The sequence below is a fragment of the Micromys minutus genome, assembly GCF_963924665.1.
Source record: "Micromys minutus genome assembly, chromosome: 1".
Taxonomy (NCBI): Eukaryota; Metazoa; Chordata; class Mammalia; order Rodentia; family Muridae; genus Micromys; species Micromys minutus.
This window is the reverse complement of record NC_137969.1, coordinates 28905881-28925282: the sequence shown is the minus strand read 5'-3', so window position 1 is coordinate 28925282 and position 19402 is coordinate 28905881. Positions and strand designations below refer to the sequence as shown.

The 19402-nt window shown below is 50.0% G+C and overlaps 1 protein-coding gene across 1 annotated transcript; it reads left to right on the top strand.

Annotated features, from left to right (window-relative positions):
* The first annotated feature begins 832 nt into the window (after window positions 1-832).
* SEC14L2 (SEC14 like lipid binding 2) lies at window positions 833-18902 on the top strand. Its single transcript, XM_080932145.1, has 12 exons — window positions 833-962; window positions 2870-2945; window positions 7505-7548; window positions 7951-8010; window positions 8254-8442; window positions 9593-9688; window positions 9805-9865; window positions 10229-10312; window positions 13437-13543; window positions 13626-13765; window positions 13882-14051; window positions 18743-18902. The coding sequence occupies exons 1-12, from the start codon at window positions 909-911 to the stop codon at window positions 18871-18873; spliced, it is 1212 nt and encodes a 403-aa protein (XP_080788271.1). The 5' UTR covers window positions 833-908; the 3' UTR covers window positions 18874-18902.
* Window positions 18903-19402: the final 500 nt, after the last annotated feature.

Sequence of the window (19402 nt, the reverse complement as noted above, 5' to 3'; positions counted from 1 at the left end):
GTTAGTCTCCTGCCTGTTAGTGACGGTGCGACAGCACAGTGAGGCAAAGGGCCTTCAGACCTGCGACTTCTCCTTTCCACAGAGGAAGCAGAACATGCCAGCCCAGATGTGAGAGTTTCGGGTGTGGCTGCCAGAGAGCAGGGAAGATCAGACACAGAGAATTGTGTCTTAGGTGGGGAGGCTGGTCTTCCTTTCCTCTCAGCTACATGCCATGGTCTTCGCCATGCTTGTTCTGCAGGTGGAGAAAGAAGGCCGTCCACTCCATTTGGTTATTCTTTTGTATTCTGGGCTTGCCTCAAACCCAAGCCAAGGGTGCTCTGAATTTCTGATTCTCCAGCCTCCAGCACCCCAATGCTGGGGACACAGGTAAGGGCAGGAATGTGCCACCGTGACAGTGCAGTGCTGAGGATCCGATTCAAGGTTGTGCAAACCTTCTGCCACGAACTGAGTTACATCGGCAACCCTGGGAGTCAACTCTCACCCCCAAGCTGGGCTGGTAGTAGTGACCCAAGCAGCCGGCAATGTGAACACCACAGTCCCTACAGGCAGAAAGATGCTTAAGGGGCATCCCTTCTAGGTGGGCAACAGAGAGCTGCCAATGTTTTGAAGTAAGGAAAGTAATGAGAGCAGCCCGGCCCAGTCTTGTAGAGTCGCACCTTAGAAGACTTGATTAGGATGAGGATCCAGACCCAAGTAGCTCCTCAGGTGTATGAGCAAGCATCCTGGCTCCACTCCAGGGCCTCTGCACGTCTCGCCCCGCCCCTCGGGCTCCTTTAAGAGGAGGATCTTGGCCGCCAGCCCTGGGGCCTCAGCCAAAGACTGGGACTTTACTCCAGCGGCTGCGGCGGCAAACCGGAGTCGGAGCTTCATCAGCTGCCGCAGGCGCCGCGCCCCGAGGCTGAGCCACGATGAGCGGCAGAGTCGGTGACCTGAGCCCCAAACAGGAGGAGGCACTGGCCAAGGTGAGCCTACTCTTGGCCTGGCTGTGGCCCTCGCCCCGGGCTGCAAAGCGGCTGCGAGAGACGGTCCCCGCGAGCGGGTGACTGGTCGCCCCCGCTTGGCTAGTGCCCAGAGGACCGCTTCTCATTCAGGGTGAGGACCTCGGGAAGTTCGGTCATCACGATCTCTAGCACGAGCAGCCCCGGAGGTGCCCTCTTGGGAAGAAGTGGTTGCTTGGGAGCCCTGGGAGGCAGCTGAGGGCACAAAGGCAACATTCATCCTCCGTGCTGGCAGGGACTAGTAGCAGGGCCGTGGGACAGGGGCAGGGCCCCAGGTTTCCTCCCATTTCCGGGAGGTTTTCCTCTTGCTGGGCAGTGGCCTATGGAAGGGTCCCAGAGAGCTCCTTGGCAAACTCCTCATAGCCCTTGCGAGGCACCAAGTCAACTGTGCGACCTTGGGCCGAGCCCTGTTCTGTGTGCTCTTCGATGAAATTAGAGGAGTTGGCTGTTGGGTACCTCTTGTGTGTGAAGTCTAAGATGTCCCGGGATTCACTAGGTTGGGATCCTTTGGGAGAGAAGATCTCTCCTCCCTCTGGCAACTGAGACCCTTGCCTGGCAAGGGACTTAGTGATGCCACTCAAAAGGAAAGGACATGACTAGGCTTTGCCTTGGCACCTGGCAGAGAGGGACTTATCTACTCCATTCACGTTCAGTAGCTGGCCCTTCTGCCCAAAAGACTTTATCTCTTCGGTCGCACCGGATCAGAATTGATGGGGTCCAGCCCCAGTGTTCCCAGCTGTGCAGGGTCTTATTTATTCTAGATTGTGGCAGGAGATGTGGCTGCTGTGTGTGACTTTTTCCCATGCCGAGTTTGCAGCTGATGTGCAGGCTAAGTCTGTTGGACATCAATTTGGTGGGGGATTAAGCCAGGGGCTAGGTGAGGTCCTTGGTGAAGGGTGGCCTCCTGCTTGCTGTTTAGATGACCATTGTCCTAACTCTGGAAGCTGCTTTTGGGGGATGGGAGGGTTAGACCTAGCTGACCCCAAGGCAAAGGGCAGAGGTGGTCAGACCTCATTGGTCCCCTCTGGAGGTGTCCTAAAGGTCAATAACCAGATAAAGGTCACTGATTGGGTAGGAGGCTTGGGGAGGGTAGCAGGCTGGCTGCCTGTTTACTACAGCGTAGTGAGAGATTGGAGACGGGGTGGCTGTCCTGGGTTACTGTCCACCTCACCTGGTTGATTCTCTTAGTACTTTTTCCCTTTTGTGGCCACCTGCAGGAGCTATCTGCTCCATCTTGGTTGTCCATCCCCTTCCCTTGGCTGCTTTTGTAGTTTTTCAAACTCAGCTCCACTACCAGTTTTGAAGGAAGTCATTTGAGACCATGTCTCCCTCCCCTCTGCTCCCCTCCCCTCCGCTCCCCATTCCATTACCAAGGCAGCAGAAAGGCTGCAGAGGAAGGAGCCTGGCATCTGGACTCATATCTGTATTCAGATGTTGAAAGTGTTGCTGAGCCCCTTTTCTTTCATCTCTCCATCTGTGAAATGGCGGCATGATACCTGTAGGGGCTCTGGGTGAGATGTGAGACACAGTGCCAAGACCAGTGCTGTGCACGTGACAAGTGCTTAGTTCACAGACAGCGTTCACTGCGGCATGAGCAACGCCTGCTATCTGTCACTGTTGGCTGGGAACACACCCACTTGCCCACCAGATTAGCATGGGGACATGCTCATAAGTGAAGCAGGACAATGTCCTCTTCCCTTTCTGTACCCTCCTCTCCTACCTGGCTCCCCTAGCAACACAGCCCATGGCCCTACTCAGCCAGTGTCTACAATAGTTGTAAAGAAGGGCTCTGGCAAAGGCACCAAATGGAGGGGCACTCTGGGCAGAAGGAGGCTGGGACTTCCCACTCATCCAGATGTCTCTCCCTGTAGTTTCGAGAAAATGTCCAGGACGTGCTGCCCACCCTGCCCAATCCAGATGACTACTTTCTCCTTCGATGGCTCCGAGGTGAGGGAAGAGGGGCTGGGACAGGGTGTGTTATGGACAATAGAAGGATGTCCTCTGGAATCCCTGGCAAACTGAGACAAAAAGATGGCTGGCAACTCCCCCTCGCCCCCTCCCAAGTTCCATCCCTTCTACAGGATACAGGCATGGAAGCTCAGACGGGTGAAGGGACTTGCTGGGTGAGCTGCAGGCAGGAAGAAGATGCGAACCTCTGGGTCTGGACGGTCAGCATCCTTTTGTCCACTCTGAGAGTCTGCTCTGCAGACACTAGGAAAGTTAAGGCCCAGGAAAGCCCTACTATGTGGAAAGTTGGTCCTGATCCTGCCAGCTTGAATGAAGGGGACTGAGGAGGGCACCCTCTCTTCCTCCACAGGGTTGAGTTCTAGTTCTAACCATGTGCCAGCTTAGTTGTGACACCTGGGCCAACGCCACAGATCTCTGGGCTCCTCCTCTGAGAAGTGGATTAGGCAGGGTGCCTAGCCATGGCATGACAAGGGCTGCCTGTGGAATGCTTGGTGGGAACAAGCCCCTAGTGTCAGGATCAGGCTCAGCCCCCACTCCTTACCTTGAGTCCTCTTCCCTCTTTTTTCCTGATGTTCAAGGCAGGCGCCACCTTCCTGGCTCTTCTGACACACTTCCACTTTTCTTTATAGAAACCTTATTGCCAGACCTAAAAAACGAGAAAAGTTGTACTGAGTTTGACTAGCAGAGCTCCAGTTTTTAGGTAGAGTTCTGTCATAAATGTTAGAGTGCAAGACCTGCCCTGTGGCACATTCACACATCTCTGGGCCCAGGAAGACTTGAGATGGACAAAAAAAAAAAAAAAAAAAAAAAAAGGCCGTAATTTTTGTCTCCAGAAATTTAATAAAGCTGGCATATTCTTGAAGACCCACTAGCAACACCCCAGGACAGGTGCACCCAGGAGAGCCATGTGCAACTCATGTTTCATCTGCCCACCCTTACCCCCCCACCTACCCCCCACCTGCCCCCCCACTATATGATTTGGCCCCTTTCCCAGTCTACCTAGAGAGGGTGGAGGGGTGGTGAGGAGGTGGTAATGAAATCAGTCTATGCTGGAGGAAATATTGGCCTAGCATTTGCTGAAAGGGTAAGGCTAAATGAAGGTGGGAGGAGAGAGTGGGAAGATAGTAGCCTCCTTAAAGGGCCAGCTCCAAGATGATCCGGCCATGGAGTTGCTGCTGGGAGGCAGGGAAGTGTGAGGGAGAGCCACTGAAGAACCCCTGAAGTCTTAGGCCAGTGTGAAGTCTTAGCAGCTGATTGCCTAGATACTAAACATCTGCTATCATTATTCTGGGATGGGATGAGCCATTTGTATTTGTATAAGGCCTGAGAATTTAGCCAGGGGCTATGCCCGGCACCTACAAGGACAGTCATTCTCATTTTCCAGATGAGAAAACTCAAGTCTCAGTCAGGGCAAGCGAACTTACCTGAAGGCACAAAGACAATGGCAAGGAAAATCAGGGCTAGCACCCTTCCCAGCAAGCCACAGCTCCTTCCCAGTGAGCTGCTTGCTCCAGAAGGCAAGCATTGCTTCCTCATCACTTTTGAACGGCTGAAGACCGAACCCAGGGTCTGATGCATGCCGGGCAAGCATTTTTATCTCTGAGTTACACCTCTGGTTTCAAAGTCTGCTTCATAGACCCGAGGAAGTTTCCCCTCTGCAGTGCATTTGTGCCTCATAGTTTCTGGGCGGCAGCTCTGGCTTACTCAGACCCTGTTCTGAATTTGAATTGGTTTCTTTTTCCTGCCTGAAAAAACAAAAACTCTTTTTATCCCCTCTTACCTCTTTGATTCTAACGGAGACCTTTTTTGGTGGAATGTGGCATGAGCTTGGGGTTCAGGGTTTTGCTGACCCTCTCCACAGACACATGAGTTTCCACTGCCTCTCTGACTGGAAGTGAGATCTGGATACCCACCCCAGCAAGGAAGGTTAGTGAGCAAGACAGAGCAGAGGTAGTCGGAGCCCTGGGAGAGCATAGCATAGCTGAGTCTGCAGCTTACAGGGCTATGGGATGGGCAAACCTGGCTGCTCCTGGGCCAGGCCAAGCCTGGCTCTCAGGTGCTTGTGGGCAGGGTGGAAGGAACCTAGAAAGACTGGACTCAATAGACACAGTGGGGAAGACCTGGAATGTGGGACCCTTGGCAGATAGGTGTCAACTGGAGAAGTTCCCCCAGATTAGGATGAGGACCATTTACTACTTTGGATACCTGTTCTCTCTAGGGAGAAAAGGGCTCTCCTCTCCAGAGGGGTCATTTTCATGGTCTGTCTCCTCTATTGCAAAAGGACATACACTTCTAGCTTCCTAAGTGGTATGGTTGGGCACACACGGTATCTTGTCCGAGATAAAACATACAAGGTGGAGGAACTGAGATACAGACCGACATTACATTTGTCTAAAAGCTGCCCTGGCTGCTGGTGGCACAGGAAGGGTGGTAGTGAGAAAATTCCTAAGCCCAGCTTGCCAGAGTGGCTGCTCAGATCTGCCAGAAAGGATCTGGCACGCATGGTAGTGGCCTGGCCAACCCTTTCTCATTTTCTCTTGTTTTGAAAAAGTATTTTGGGCTGGAGAGATGGCTCAGCAGTTAAGAGCACTGGCTGCTCTTCCAGAGGTCCTGAGTTCAATTCCCAGCAACCACATGGTGGCTCACAGCCATCTGTAATGGGATCTGATGCCTTCTTCTGGTGTGTCTGAAGACAGCCACAGTGTTAATTCATTTATTATAAATAAAATAAATCTTAAAAAAAAAAGAAAAAGTATTTTAAGATGTGTAGTATGGGGGGGCGGTGAGAGAGAGATTGGGGGTGTGGAGTACATGTGGAGGGGAGTGGCTAACTCTGTGTGGTTATCTTCTGACACAGGAATTCTGGGGAGCAAACTCAAGTTGCCAGGTTGTTGGGCATGCACAGCATGCTCCTTTATCTTTTGAACCATCTTACTGGCCTTCCCCCACCTCTCTCTCTCTCTCTGTCTCTCTCTCTCCCTCTCCCATCCCCCCTCCCTCCCTCCTTCCCTCTCTCTCACTTTCTCTCTTCTCTTTTTCTTTCTTTCTCTTTTTCTTTCTTCCTTCCTTCCTTCTTTCCTTTCTTTCTTTCTTTCTTTCTTTCTTTCTTTCTTTCTATTTCTAAGATAGTGTTTCAATATGTACAGGTGTAAGCCTGAACTTCCTAGGTAGCCCTGACTGACTTCAAACTTGAGACCCAGCCTTCTCTCAGCCTACCAAGGCACCACACCCAGGTTTGATCAGACCTTTAGACATCCCAACTCAGATAGAGGCTCAGACTTCAAGAATTCAGAGTCGGGGAGTGTGCTCCCCTGTTCCCAGAGAGCGACAATGAAGGGATTGTTGACAGCCCAAAGGGCGGCCCGTATGTCAGGGTTCCAGGGCTATCAGCAGATCTAGATGCCAATTAAATCCATGGAGGATGTGCAGTCAGGAGGGACAGTTCATAGATCAGAGGCCAAATGGCTCAGAGTCTCAGAAACTCTTCAAATAGATGGAATGAAGCGGGCTGTGGTGATGAGATGGGAGATATATGGAAGGCCCCGCCTCTCTCTCCAGAGAGGGTAGAGGCTTAGCTTGCACACAGGTGTGAAGGATTTGGGGTTTCAGTTGACTTCTAAGCCCCACTTGAACGGAAAGGCATGAATGCTGCCAAGAGAACTCTGAGGGTTTAATGGAGAAAGGACAAACAACACCTGGGCTCAGCTCAGTTCACCTGAGAGGGGCCTCCAACCAGGGGTCAACATTTAAAGGGAAGCCATTAGGAAGGTCGTGAAGCCGAGTGTGCAGTGTGCGAAAAGAGGACTCCAAGGACAGGATGCCCCGCTGGAGGGAAGGTCCTGGATGACAGCACAGAGTCCATGTTTTGGGAGGGTTGTTGCATGACAGGTGAGACAACCCTGTCTCTGGAGTGGACAGCAGCCCACAACTCACTGATGCACCTGGCACCTCTGGTTATCAGGAGTGGCCTCAGGGACAGTGAAATCTTGGGTTCCGATTTGAGCAGGACAACTTGTGGGAGTGGGCCCCTGAGAACCGGCTGTGCTTCTGTAAGGAACGTGTGGATCTTTTAGAGAAATATCAGGATTACCTGGAGGCATATCAACTACTCTACCTTCCTGGGATCCTCAGCAGATTCTGGGGCAGCTGTGTTCATCTTTGAACTGTGGACCAATTTCTCAGGGCTTGATGTTGTACAGTGGCAGAGATAAATGTTGTCCTTGTGGGGTATGGCCAATTGATAAAAGATCCAGGGTTCACTCTGTCTGAGATAAGACCCTTTACCTGATTATCCACCCAGATACTCTGACCCCATGATTACAATGCTGCCCACTCCCAACTGCCTTGAACTTGACCTGTCTATTTCACAAACTCAGGGCTGTGCTGTTTCACAAGTCCTTTCCATGAAGGCTCTGAGTCAAAGCTGACAGTTGGCTGGGGAGGGGGTTGATATCCACAAGGGGACTTGGCCTCAGCCTGGGAAAGGATCCTTAAGACATGCAGTCTGATGCACAACCCTGACCATGCTTTTGTTACAGCCCGAAGCTTTGACCTGCAGAAGTCCGAGGCCATGCTCCGGAAGGTGAGCATCTATTGCCACAGTGGCTCCTAGCAGGCTTACATCTTGCCTGGACATCTCCTGCCTACCCATCACCCACCCCATTTTAGATTTTGGTTTGTGTGATCCAGCTATTAGCCAACGATTATTGCTTTATCCCTGAGGGACAAAGTACATTTCCTTTCCTGGAAATATCAGGCTCTCCTACTTCCGGACCAGCCAACAATGAATGATATGCTTGCTGAGATATCTGAAGAAACTGGGACCTCCTTTTCTATTCCTGTTCATCTCCTTCTGGGGGGGTCACCTGTGGTCTGGGGATCAGCTTGTGCTGGCCTAGTCCTTCCTACTCAAGACCCCACCCCCCACATACCTCATGCTTCCTAACTCTTACACCTTGTGCTTCCTAAATCTGTGCATTTGCAGCATGTGGAATTCCGGAAGCAAAAGGACATTGACAAAATCATCAGCTGGCAGCCACCAGAGGTGAGAACAAATTATCCCACTCCAATCCTGTGTAAGGATGCTTCTAAGACCCACAGTCCATATCATGGTCTACTGGGTTGGGAGTCTCAGAGGACGGGCTGACAGTGCCAAAGGAGTCCCTTTGCAACATGGGTATCTTTTGTCACTTAAGGGAGGGAGGTGGAGGGAAAGACTAGTGAACCCAGGAAAGGCTTGGATGTTTTGAGCCTGCCCACCAGGTGCCTTTACTACATCTTTGGCCAGGTGATCCAACAGTATCTGTCAGGCGGCAGGTGTGGGTATGACCTGGATGGCTGCCCTGTCTGGTACGACATCATTGGCCCTCTGGATGCCAAGGGTCTGCTGTTCTCAGCCTCCAAGCAGGACCTGCTCAGGACCAAGATGAGAGACTGTGAGCTGCTTCTACAGGAGTGTACCCAGCAGACTACAAAGGTAGGTGGCCTGTCTTCCACTGAGAGTCACTGTGGGGGCATTCACTGTGGGGGCATTCAAGGAGAGTCAGGTTGTCACACACGGATGGAAGCACAGCTTCAGGGTTTGGGTTTCAAAGACCTGAAATCTCAAGGTTTTAGATGACCACAATGTCACCAACCCATCTTTTCTTCTTCTTCTTCTTCTTCTTACTGAAACCACATTTATCAAAATGCTTTCCTTTTGATAAATAAAACTTAAAATACCCATCTGTTATTGCTACAATGAATTCCCACAACGCATAAGAACAGTGTACAGGGAAGATCTGGGAATAAAAAGCAGTCGTGTACCCTGAAGATGCTCGGCTTAATAAAACGTCAGTAGGCAAGTGCTGGGGCTCAGTTGGTACAGCACTCACGGCACACCCAGGGCTTCCCTACCCACGAGAGCAAAACTGACTTACATTGCAGCAGGGTGAGCAGAATATACCTGCAATCCCACGATTCACAGGTCTGAGGGTCTTGATTTTTGAAGCTAGCCTGGACGATATAGCAAGACCCCAGACACAAGCAAAAGGAAAGCAACAACTATCAATTACTTCCAGCTGGAAGAGATATAAATGTAATTTTTTAAAAAAAACGAAAGGAAGGACGGAGGGGCAAAATGGAGGTGTCCCTCACCTTTCTCCCCACCCAGCAGTTGCAGATATATTAAAAGTATGGGGTCTCTCAGGACTATTATTCACAGATGCTCACAAAAAACCCACTCAGTACAGAACCCCTGAGAGGCTGGGCACACAAAAGAGGTTCAACTTGATGCTTCCTCAGAGCTTAGGTAGGATGGAGTATCTATGCCTGAATAAGAGTCTGGGGGCTGCGTGTGTTACCCAGGGAGCACACAGTAATTGACAGGAAGACATTGGCCCTCAGGAGAACCTGGAAGGACAGAGGGGACCTCAGGTGGGATCTTGATCCACCCAGTTGTTTGCTAGAAGAGAGCAGTTGGTCTAGGCCAGAATTCCTTTCTAGGTGATATCTGCATGTGAGAGGCCTAAGCCTAGCTAGCCCCCAGGGACTGCCTGCTCTGTGTGTGCCTGAGCAAGCAGCATTGACCCTGGATCAGTTCTCCTGGATCAGAGTGATGGCTTCCTCTTTCCGTCTGTACCCTGTAGCTAGGGAAGAAGATAGAGACCATCACCATGATTTACGACTGTGAGGGACTCGGCCTCAAGCACCTCTGGAAACCTGCAGTGGAAGCCTATGGAGAGGTGAGAGGCAGGATGTGGGGGGCTGGAGGGACTGCTCCACTAGGCTTACTCAGAGGGGGAGAGCACTGTGCCCTGCAGGCCTGATCTACTCAAACTAGACCAATTCTGTTCCATAGTTTCTCACCATGTTTGAAGAAAATTATCCTGAAACACTGAAGCGTCTGTTTGTTGTTAAAGGTAAGTTGGGAATTTCTGGTGATGACGCCAAATGGGAACAAGGGACTGAAACCATACCTTGGGGGCAGACTGAGTGAATGAACAGTGAGACAAGAGGCCCAAGAAGCCTGTCATTGACCGTAACCTATACGGTCAATAGTTCCCAGAGCATTTGAACCACTAGCCCCAATAGGATTCATGTTGGTGATGCCGTAGAAGGAGGCTGGTTGGTCACAACCCTTGTACAGATTGGGAGCTACACCTCAAACATGCCTGGCTGAGCCTCATGCTTACCTGCCCCATGGGCAGAGGTGGGCGGTAGATGAAGTCAGAATCTGAGTTAACCCTGGTTTTCTGCTTCACATGATCTTGTCTCTCTTCCAGCCCCCAAGCTGTTTCCCGTGGCCTATAACCTCATCAAGCCCTTCCTGAGTGAGGACACCCGGAAGAAGATCATGGTTCTGGGAGGTAAGTAGCCCAAGCTCTACAGAGGTGTGTGATCCAAGTTGGGTCTGGCTTTAGAGGTATGGCTACAGCCTCTGGGGCTGTCTTCTGCTTCAGGAGTAGTTGGGACACAGGGTTATGTAGAGACAGTTTGTGCTTTCTTGTTGTTGTAAGGATACTTTTCTCACATAACTTGGAAAGCAAGCACTGGGCTCACCATGCAGTCAGATGAATGGAATTCCAGCCCTTAAGGGGCTTAAGTTAGGGGAGAGAGGACTGCAGAGAAAGGGCTGTAGAACAAACCAGAAGGCACTAGGAAGAGCATCAAGAGGGTGTCATGAAGATCATTTTAGGACAAAATACCTTTTCTGTGCCAGATCCAGGACGAGCTGTGGGCTGCCAAGATTATTAAGACAGAGTCCCTTGGCAGCTCTCAGGGAAGAGGGACACAAACATGCTTATCAGCATGATGTGACACATGGAAGTAAAAGGAAACCACAGTGTACAGTCACACCTAGGCACGATGCCCATCCTGCCAGAGTTGAGATGAGCCATGTCCACCCAAGCTCTATACAGCAGCGTGAGTGAGCTGGCTATATAAAACAAGGCAGAAAGAGGAGCACTGAGTGAATACTATGAGGCTGGGTGCAGCAAGAGGTGAGGCTGGAGAGGGCACCATGCTGAGAGGCGAAAGCATGACTCTTTAGGCCCTGAGAACCAGAGAACAGCTTGGCAGAGAGTACCACGGTCAGATTTTCAACTGGCTTCACAAGGCCGTGAAAGCCAGATGCCGGCTCGCACTTCATGCTGGTGCCCATATAGGAGATGGTGTAAACTGAGGCAGCGGCCTCAGGAAAAGAGGAGGAGAGACTGGCTGGACTTACAACTTACCTAGGAAGCAAAACCATCAGAATTCAGCGGGCTGCACAGAGGTTGAAAGCATAAATGGATAGTAATATTCAGCCAGAGTGAAGAACTCTCGGGGCGAGTGGGGTCACGCTGAGGCTGGTCTTGCGAGACCCACCTATGCTGAGGATGCAGGAGTCTGACGTGAACTTCCTGGAATATCCAAGTTCATGTGCAGGCAGAGTAAGGGGAGCCCATTGAGGAGAGTGGGACGTCACTAGTGACACTGGCCGAGAAGTAGGGATTAGATGTGCAGAGAAGTGGGGAGAATGTGTGACCCCATGCCTCCAAACCAGCCAGGAGGACACATGGGAACCAAGCCTACTGGCAGCAGGGGGTGGACTGATGGGCTAGGAAGGTGTACTGGGACAGGCTCTGGAGCTGAGCTGGCAGTAGTGATTGTGATTCTGAAGGTGTCTGCAAGGCTGCCTTTAAGTAACACACTGCAGTGGCTGTTGTAGATTGCTTCTTGACCTTTGGGCTAAGGTCATGTGAGAGTGGCAACTTGGGACTGGGAAGGTGGTGAATGTCTAAGATCCCAGCACTTTGGAGGTTGAAGAGCTCCAGTTCCAGGTTTGTCTGGGCTGTCTTCTCAGTCCAAGGCCAAACCAGGTTTCATAGTGGGACCCTGTCTCAAAACAGTGTGGGGTGGTTGGTTCCACAGGTAAACATATGCTTGTACCTAAGGCTCATGACCTGAGTTTGATCCCAGATCCCGCAGTGGAAGGAGAGAAACAACTCCTATGGGTTGTGCTTTGCTTCCACACATGCACCATCCCCTGCACACACATGCACTGCACACACAGGTAACAGCAATAGAGTTTTTTTTTTTTAAAGAACAAAAAATGAATTTATGCTATCCCAGATCTAGGGAGGCAGAAGCAGGTTGAAGCTACATCGTGAATTCCAGGCCAGCCTCGGTTACAGAGACCCTGTTTGAAACAAAAGGACATTAGGACTTCAGCACCAAAGTCCCAGCTTTGGCTGTGGCTTTCCTAGGGACCGGAAGGCCTCTCTGTCCCAGCTCTCCTGCTCAGCTGGGAGAAGATGAAAAACCAGAGCAATAGGTTTTGATGGTTTCTGGTTTTACTGCTGCTACCACCCACCAAGTGCGTGAGGCGGTTTGGTTCCCTGGCAGCAGAGATATGTAGGAGGTTCAGTCTGTTTCTCTGCCCACACTTTAAATTCTTTCAACCAAATGTGCCTTGGGCACATTGGGAAGAAATAAGATCCCCAACAGAGGAGAGATAAAAGTCATTTCAGAGTGGCCACTGGGGTTTAGCAGTGCCAATGAAATCACCCGAAGGCCACGGATACCTGAGGGTGGGCAGACACAGGGTAGTCAGGGTTCCAGTCATCTGTGCAGAGGATATTAGGCTAGTCTCTGGCCTGGAGCTGCTGGCATATAGTCAGCTGATGGTCTATGTAGTTATGGTGGTTTCTGGTATAAAGGTATTGTGCCAGGCTGGTATTTTCTAGGAAAATGGTTCTCAGCATTGAGAGTTAATAATTGCTCCAATCGAGAGAGAATTTGGTTAGAACAACAAAAGGCAGCCAATCAGCCCCAATCAACAAGAACACAAGTTAAGTGGGGTAGGTACAGACAGGTAAGGCCATTTAAGGGGTCACTGTACAGTGAGGCACTCACTCAGTAAGTCGTGAATCAGTGAAGTGTGGGAGAAAATGGGAGATCAGCATCACTGGGTGAGAACCTGTGGTCCTGCCGTGTGCTCCTCTGCACAGAATACAGTCCCTGCCTTGCCCCGTTTGGCTTTTATTTTAATGTTTGTATCCTTTCCTAGGAGAGGTAATATACTGATTTACAAAGCCCTCTCACATATCCTCAGTTCATTTCGCTGTCTTCACAATCCCCCATAGCAGGCAGCTCAGAATGAAGTAGGTTCCTGAGGTTGCTGAACTGCTCAGTTGCCATGACAGCAGCCTGTGTTTCTGAACCCTGGACCAGGCAGGGTTGTTTTCTGGGTAGCGGCTCTTCCTAACTCCACAAACATGTAACACATGTTCATGAAGTGCTCACCTTTCCCCCAAGACACAGGCCTTATTATGGAGCCAAGGCTGACCTCAAACTAATGGCTGTCCTGCCTGCAATGAGCCCCGTACCCAGCGTATAATGCTCCCTTTTAGGGTAGGACCTGCCCTTTCTGCCTCCTCAGGGCTGACCTTCAGGCTGGTATAAAGTCTTGCCAAGTGATACCTTTCTGTCCTTTCCCTCTGTGGCCAGCAAACTGGAAGGAGGTTTTACTCAAACATATCAGCCCTGATCAGTTGCCTGTGGAGTACGGAGGCACCATGACCGACCCTGATGGAAACCCCAAGTGTATATCCAAGGTATGGGCCACCAGCTGGATGGCAATGGGGGAGAGCCTTAGCTCAGATTCGCACTCCAGCTCACCCTGTGCTCTGCTTCTAGATCAACTATGGGGGTGACATCCCCAAGCAGTATTACGTGCGAGACCAGGTGAAGCAACAGTACGAACACAGTGTGCAGATCTCCCGAGGCTCCTCCCACCAAGTGGAGTATGAGATTCTTTTCCCTGGCTGCGTCCTCAGGTAGGACTGGGTGCTTCTAGGGACCTGAGCTTTTGTAAATACCAGTTGGTGGGCTAGGGTGGAAGAACCCAGTTGCCATGGACACACGCACACACACAGGTGGATGTCCTCTGCAGGTGGCAGTTTATGTCGGAGGGATCAGACGTGGGTTTTGGGATTTTCCTGAAGACCAAGATGGGGGAACGGCAGCGGGCAGGGGAGATGACGGAGGTGCTGCCTAACCAGAGATACAATTCCCACATGGTCCCTGAGGATGGGACCCTCACCTGCAGTGAGCCAGGCATCTGTAAGTATCTGGGTCTTGGCAACGCTTGAGGTGCATTACTTTTCTGCTTAGTGTGCACCCCTTCCTCAGTGGACTGGTCACCTCATGGTTTAGGATAGGAAGGGGCACTCTGTTCTGACACAGATTAGGAAAAGTAGAATTGGAACGATGCAGTGACCTGCTTAAGGGGGCCCAGATGGCTAACAGCTAGTTGAGACCCTCCCCTGATATTTCCAGGTAACAGGTGAGTACAGGGGTTCAGAACATCTACTTTCGGGAGCTGGGCATGGTGTGGTACACCTGTAATGCCAGCACTTCAGAGGCTAAGGCAGGATTGCAAGTTGAAGACAGCCTGAGGCACACAGGCTTTGTCAAAGGCTAACTGGATCTGAGACGGCAGCCAGATAGAAGCAAAAGACAGAACTGCCTGCTTGGGTGGAGGGAATCTCCACAGGGCACAGCATACCAAAAAAGGCCAGCCTTGAACTCTGAGCACCGCTCACCTCTGGGTTGACAACAAAGCAGGTCCAGGACACATGACAGAAGCCCCCACAGAAGGTTATTTGGTATTGTCATTGGCTAAAATCCCTTTGACCCAGAAATTATATTTCTGAAACGTGTCCAACAGAGAATCCTTTACAAATACATAAGGCTAGAGGGACCAAGAAGTTCCTAGCAGCTGATAAAACCAGTGGCACAGTATATGGCCACAAGAAGGTTCATGTATTACAACAAAGCACCATGGAGCCATTAAAGAGAACACACTGACAGCTACGATGTTAATTCACGTTAAGCAGGTAAATATGAAGTGCTGCGTGTGTGGTGCATATTCACTGAGGTTGAGGGGAAGGAGTGTGTATACAGAAAGGAACTCTGGGAAAGCCACACTAACAGGACACTTTCTCTTTCCTCTATTTCTGTAAATATATATTCTACAGTGTTATATAGCTTAGTATAGTATGGTATGGTATTAGTACAGTAGTATAAAAAGAACAAATGTATGCCAGCTACACATAAGCCAGGCAAATTTCTAGTTTTCTTTCTGACAGAGGCAAGGGATAGAGGGTAGAAAAGTGGCAAGCCAGGGCCTTACACTCAGATCTGAGCTGGATTTGCCCGCTGGCTATGTGTGTAGAATTGGGCAAATGACTCAGCCTTCCTAAGTCTATTTCCTGATTGCTGCAACTGGGATTTTACAGAGATGCCAGCTCACATGTGATAAGATCTCTGAGGCTCTGGGTGTGATGCCAGAGATAGAACATACAACTCCGTACCTGCACCCACCATTGTTATTGTTAGGGCAGCGGGGAGAGCAGGACCATCCCAGAGACTATGAGGAAAGAGGGGAGAAGTTCTGAGCTCCATTGCTGAGGCAGCACCACAGAGGTACCTGCACCAGCCACACAGAAACCCTCTATGCAGCAGCCTGCAGTTCTGGTGCTCCCTACCTTCAGGTCCACTGTGCACAATCCAGCTCCCTGAGGAGCGGGATCACTATTGTTAGAGAGCAGCCAGGTCTCAGGAGAATGCATGCACCCTGCTGCATGAAGAACAAGGCTTAGCATGGGCCAGATATCGTCATCCACAGGAGAGAAAGCTCATTATACACTTGAGGTTGACTCTTTAAAAGATGGAGAAGCTTGAGGCTGGATAAGTGGATAAGACGCCTTCCAGAGGTCAAGTCCCAGCACCTGCATGGTGGCTCACAACTGTCTTTAATGGGAACTGATTTCCTCTTCTACTGTGCATGAGGACAGAACACTCATATTAAAATAAATAAATCTTTAAGAGATGAAGAAGCTATGGTATAAATAGACAAGAGATGTTCTCTCTCCCATTATGTTACTAGTGTAGACACCAAGAGAGGATACTAGAGGCTCTTAGTCACAGACTGTCCAAGACACAATTAAGACATTTATCCTTGATGTGACAAGAGTCTCAGATCAAGGAAGTACTTCCACAAAGGCCATGGAGGAGCTGGAGGGCTCCAACATAGTTGCTTTTCACTCATATCTGAAGGGTAAACAGCTTTTCAATCCAACCAGGATAGAACTGCAAACCCTCAGTTTATTTTATTCCTTCCTGGATCTGTTTCCTATAAGAACACTTACCTGCCTGGGATATGCTTATTTGCTGGAGGAGCAGAGTCAGGCCCAGATAAAAAGGCAGTGAGGTAGGAGAGGTAGGATGGGTGCCATTTGGAAGCAGAGTTATTGAGACCATGGGTTAGGTAAAAGCTTACCTGTGGGAGAGCAATGCTTCTGGGGGCAGATAACCCCTGCAAAGTGGAGTATTGTCACCCTATAGAGAATCAAGCCTTTGGAAATGTCAGCTTCAAATGGTACAAACGCACTCTTCCTGGGCTTCTCTGGACCATGTTCAGGTATATTAAACATTTGGATGTGTTTCACTTTTACTTCCCAGACACTTACTGAGAGCCTACTATGTGGAATGTTCAAACCAGGGATGGAAAGAGTGAAGAAGCCTGGGCTTTGAGCATGAGGATAGTGTGGTTAGGAAGATCTCAGATCTGTAGGAAGGGGCTGGATAGCACCAGGGAGAAGCCAGCTAAGCACCAGTACCTGCTTGCTGAAAACATCTAGCTTTGCCACCAACTCTTTCAAAGTGTTAGGAAACCAAGTACCTTCAAAGAACAGACTTCCTTTCCCCTCGCCATAATGAGAGAAGTGGGCTAGAGCAGATTTCCTGCTGGGGTCCATGGACTCCCCAGAGAAGTGGTTCTGAATCGAAGAACCAACATCTCCTTCTAACTACTGTCTACTATACTTAGACTAGTGTCTACTGTCCCCATTACTATTTGGAAATGAAACTCACAGATAACATAACACACCCACACACAGTTTTAAAATCAATACTCTATCTGGAATATGAGGGAAACAAAAGGAAGCCAATGTGAATGTGTATGAAGCAGCAGGAATTCAACCCAGAGCTCCCTGCATGCCAGGCAAATGCTCTAACCTGAACCCTTTGGTCCCAGACTATAATTTATACCTTTTCCACTACATATGTGAGAGGGCAAGATAATACCTTAAGATGCTCAAAGGGGCTAATTCCCCAACACTGTTGAGAAGCCCTATACCTGAAGACCTCCAGGGCTTCTATGAGCCTGTGAGTACATGACTAGTGTCACACTGATTCATTTGGATGCTAGAATGGCAGTAACACCCCCTCCCCTGTGCCTGCTATAAGGAAGGCCCTTCCTTGTGTTTAAGAGCAGATATTTTGCTGAGCAAAGCATCTCAGTGTCGGTCTAAGGAGATCAAAGTGTGATAAACTTGGGTAGCCAAGGTTGTCATCAGGACTAAGAGGAAGGAGTGTGGGATCTGCAGGACCTCTTGTAGAGATGAGGAAAAATGAGTAGGTAGTTGCTGTGCTGACTGCTGGCCCCATGCAGTTTATCCAGGGGTGAGAAGAGGGAAAGATGCTGAGAAAGCCAGAGAGTCGCACAGAAGGGAGGCCTGGCTGCTTCTGTTCTCACGCTTGGCTGTCTCGAAGAGGCATTTGAGTGAAATGGAACAAGCTTGCAAAGAAACAGGGTGAGAGTAAAAGCAAGCCTGTTTGGTTGCCAGGGCTTAGAAGCTGTCTCTGCCAACTGTGTCCACCCTCTTCCCAGAGGAAACCACAGCTAGTGGCCCTCTCACCTGCCAGCCTACCAAAGGGTGTCTGTCCCTTTAGAGACAGATTTCCATAACAAGCCTGGCAAGTACTTGCACAGACACATTCACCACAGGATGTGAGAAATCCTTCCCTTCAGAACAGTGTCACTCCCCGAGGGCTAGTATCAGAGTGCCTCTAACAAACAAAAAGGCCAAAAAGTTTTTACACATAAATTAACAAAAATGTTATACATTGTTCTACATGTATCTTTGCCTCTGCTCCTATCTTAGACATCCCCTTTCCTTTGTCTACATAGCCAGCCTGGACTCAAACAGTGTATAGTCCAGGCTGGCCTTGAACTTTTGATCCGCACCTTCCTATGCTGGGATGACAGGTGTACCACCAAGCCCAGCTAAGCTCTTTCTTTTTATGACAGAAAAGTGTTCCACTATATGGGTTACAGCACAAATCCCTTGAGCAACTTTCCTTTGATGAACGGCCGTTCTTTTGTCATTATGGGCAGGCATGCAGTAAACACGCCTGGCCCCATTAATCTTCTCAGAGGGCAAGCGCCTGGTTCACAAAGTCTGCGGAGAAGCGGAATGGGCTGGAGTTCCCAGGGTCTAACTCAGGCAGTACTACTCAGGAACGCAAACCAGGAGAGCCCAAACCCGTCATTGCTCCCTGTGAGACCTAAAATACATTGAGCTGAGCTGAAGTCAGACTGTTGCTGACTTCAGAGTTGTGGTGAGGAAGAATGTGATCACACATACAGACTCCAGACCCACACTCTCACACACAGACTGTATCCTCGATCAAACACTGTGGCTGCTAACATTCTGCCCGTGTAGCAAAGCTACAGATGTGAGTCTCTGACCCTCGGCTCACTAGGCCTGTTCTGTGGCATACAGTTTTTCACTTTCTGAACACACTCATCAAGAGTGAGTTCCAGAAGACCAAGGACTATCATACCACTTTCACCTCCATCTCCCACCACACCATCTTGCGTTCAGTCAGTACGAACCAGTCCCACTCACCACCCCTCGCCTTTTGGTGGGAACTGCTCTGAATGCTTGGTTTTCTGCCCCCCTCAGATGTCCTGCGGTTTGACAACACCTACAGCTTCATCCATGCCAAGAAGGTCAGTTTCACTGTGGAGGTCCTGCTTCCAGACAAAGCAGCAGAAGAGAAGATGAACCAGCAGGGGGCAGTCACCTCCAAATAACATCATCCCCCTCTCCTGCCACAGGCCTGGTCCCCCCTCAGTGTCTTCCTGTCAGTTTCTTTATAGTCATTTTCCTACAACCTATTAGCCCAAAGAAACTGGGCTGGAGGGAAGACTTCAGACCGAATGGAGCTCCCGTTCAGAATCAGAAGGATTAATAGCTAGAGGGGTCCTCGTCATCAGAACACTAAGGGGTCTCCAGAGACTGGGTGTAATGATAAGATGACCTTGCCAACTTCGCCTGTCCAGGGACAGCTGAGACAGGAAGGGGAAGGGTACACAGAATGACAGCAGGGAAGATATTAGAAGTGAAGAGTTTGGGATGTCACACTCAGGGAAGCCAGCTGCTGGGGGGAAACTTGCTCCTAAATGAACATGGACCAAACCTCCATGGTTGTAATGATGGTTGCAAGGTAGCGGGCCGCTAGACATGAGTATCCGAAGCTCTTTGAAACTTTTGTCATAAGCCTTGAATATCTCATCTTCCTTACCCCTCCCTAACCCCAAATTTCAGGAGTGGCCCAAGTCA

Bases quoted from the DNA above. Each gene is read 5' to 3' on its own strand.
- SEC14L2 (XM_080932145.1), top strand. From the start codon at position 909: ATGAGCGGCAGAGTCGGTGACCTGAGCCCCAAACAGGAGGAGGCACTG. The intron at 9,866-10,228 runs GTAAGTTGGGAA...TCTCTCTTCCAG, and splicing joins GCGTCTGTTTGTTGTTAAAG to CCCCCAAGCTGTTTCCCGTG. The intron at 14,052-18,742 runs GTAAGTATCTGG...TGCCCCCCTCAG, and splicing joins CTGCAGTGAGCCAGGCATCT to ATGTCCTGCGGTTTGACAAC.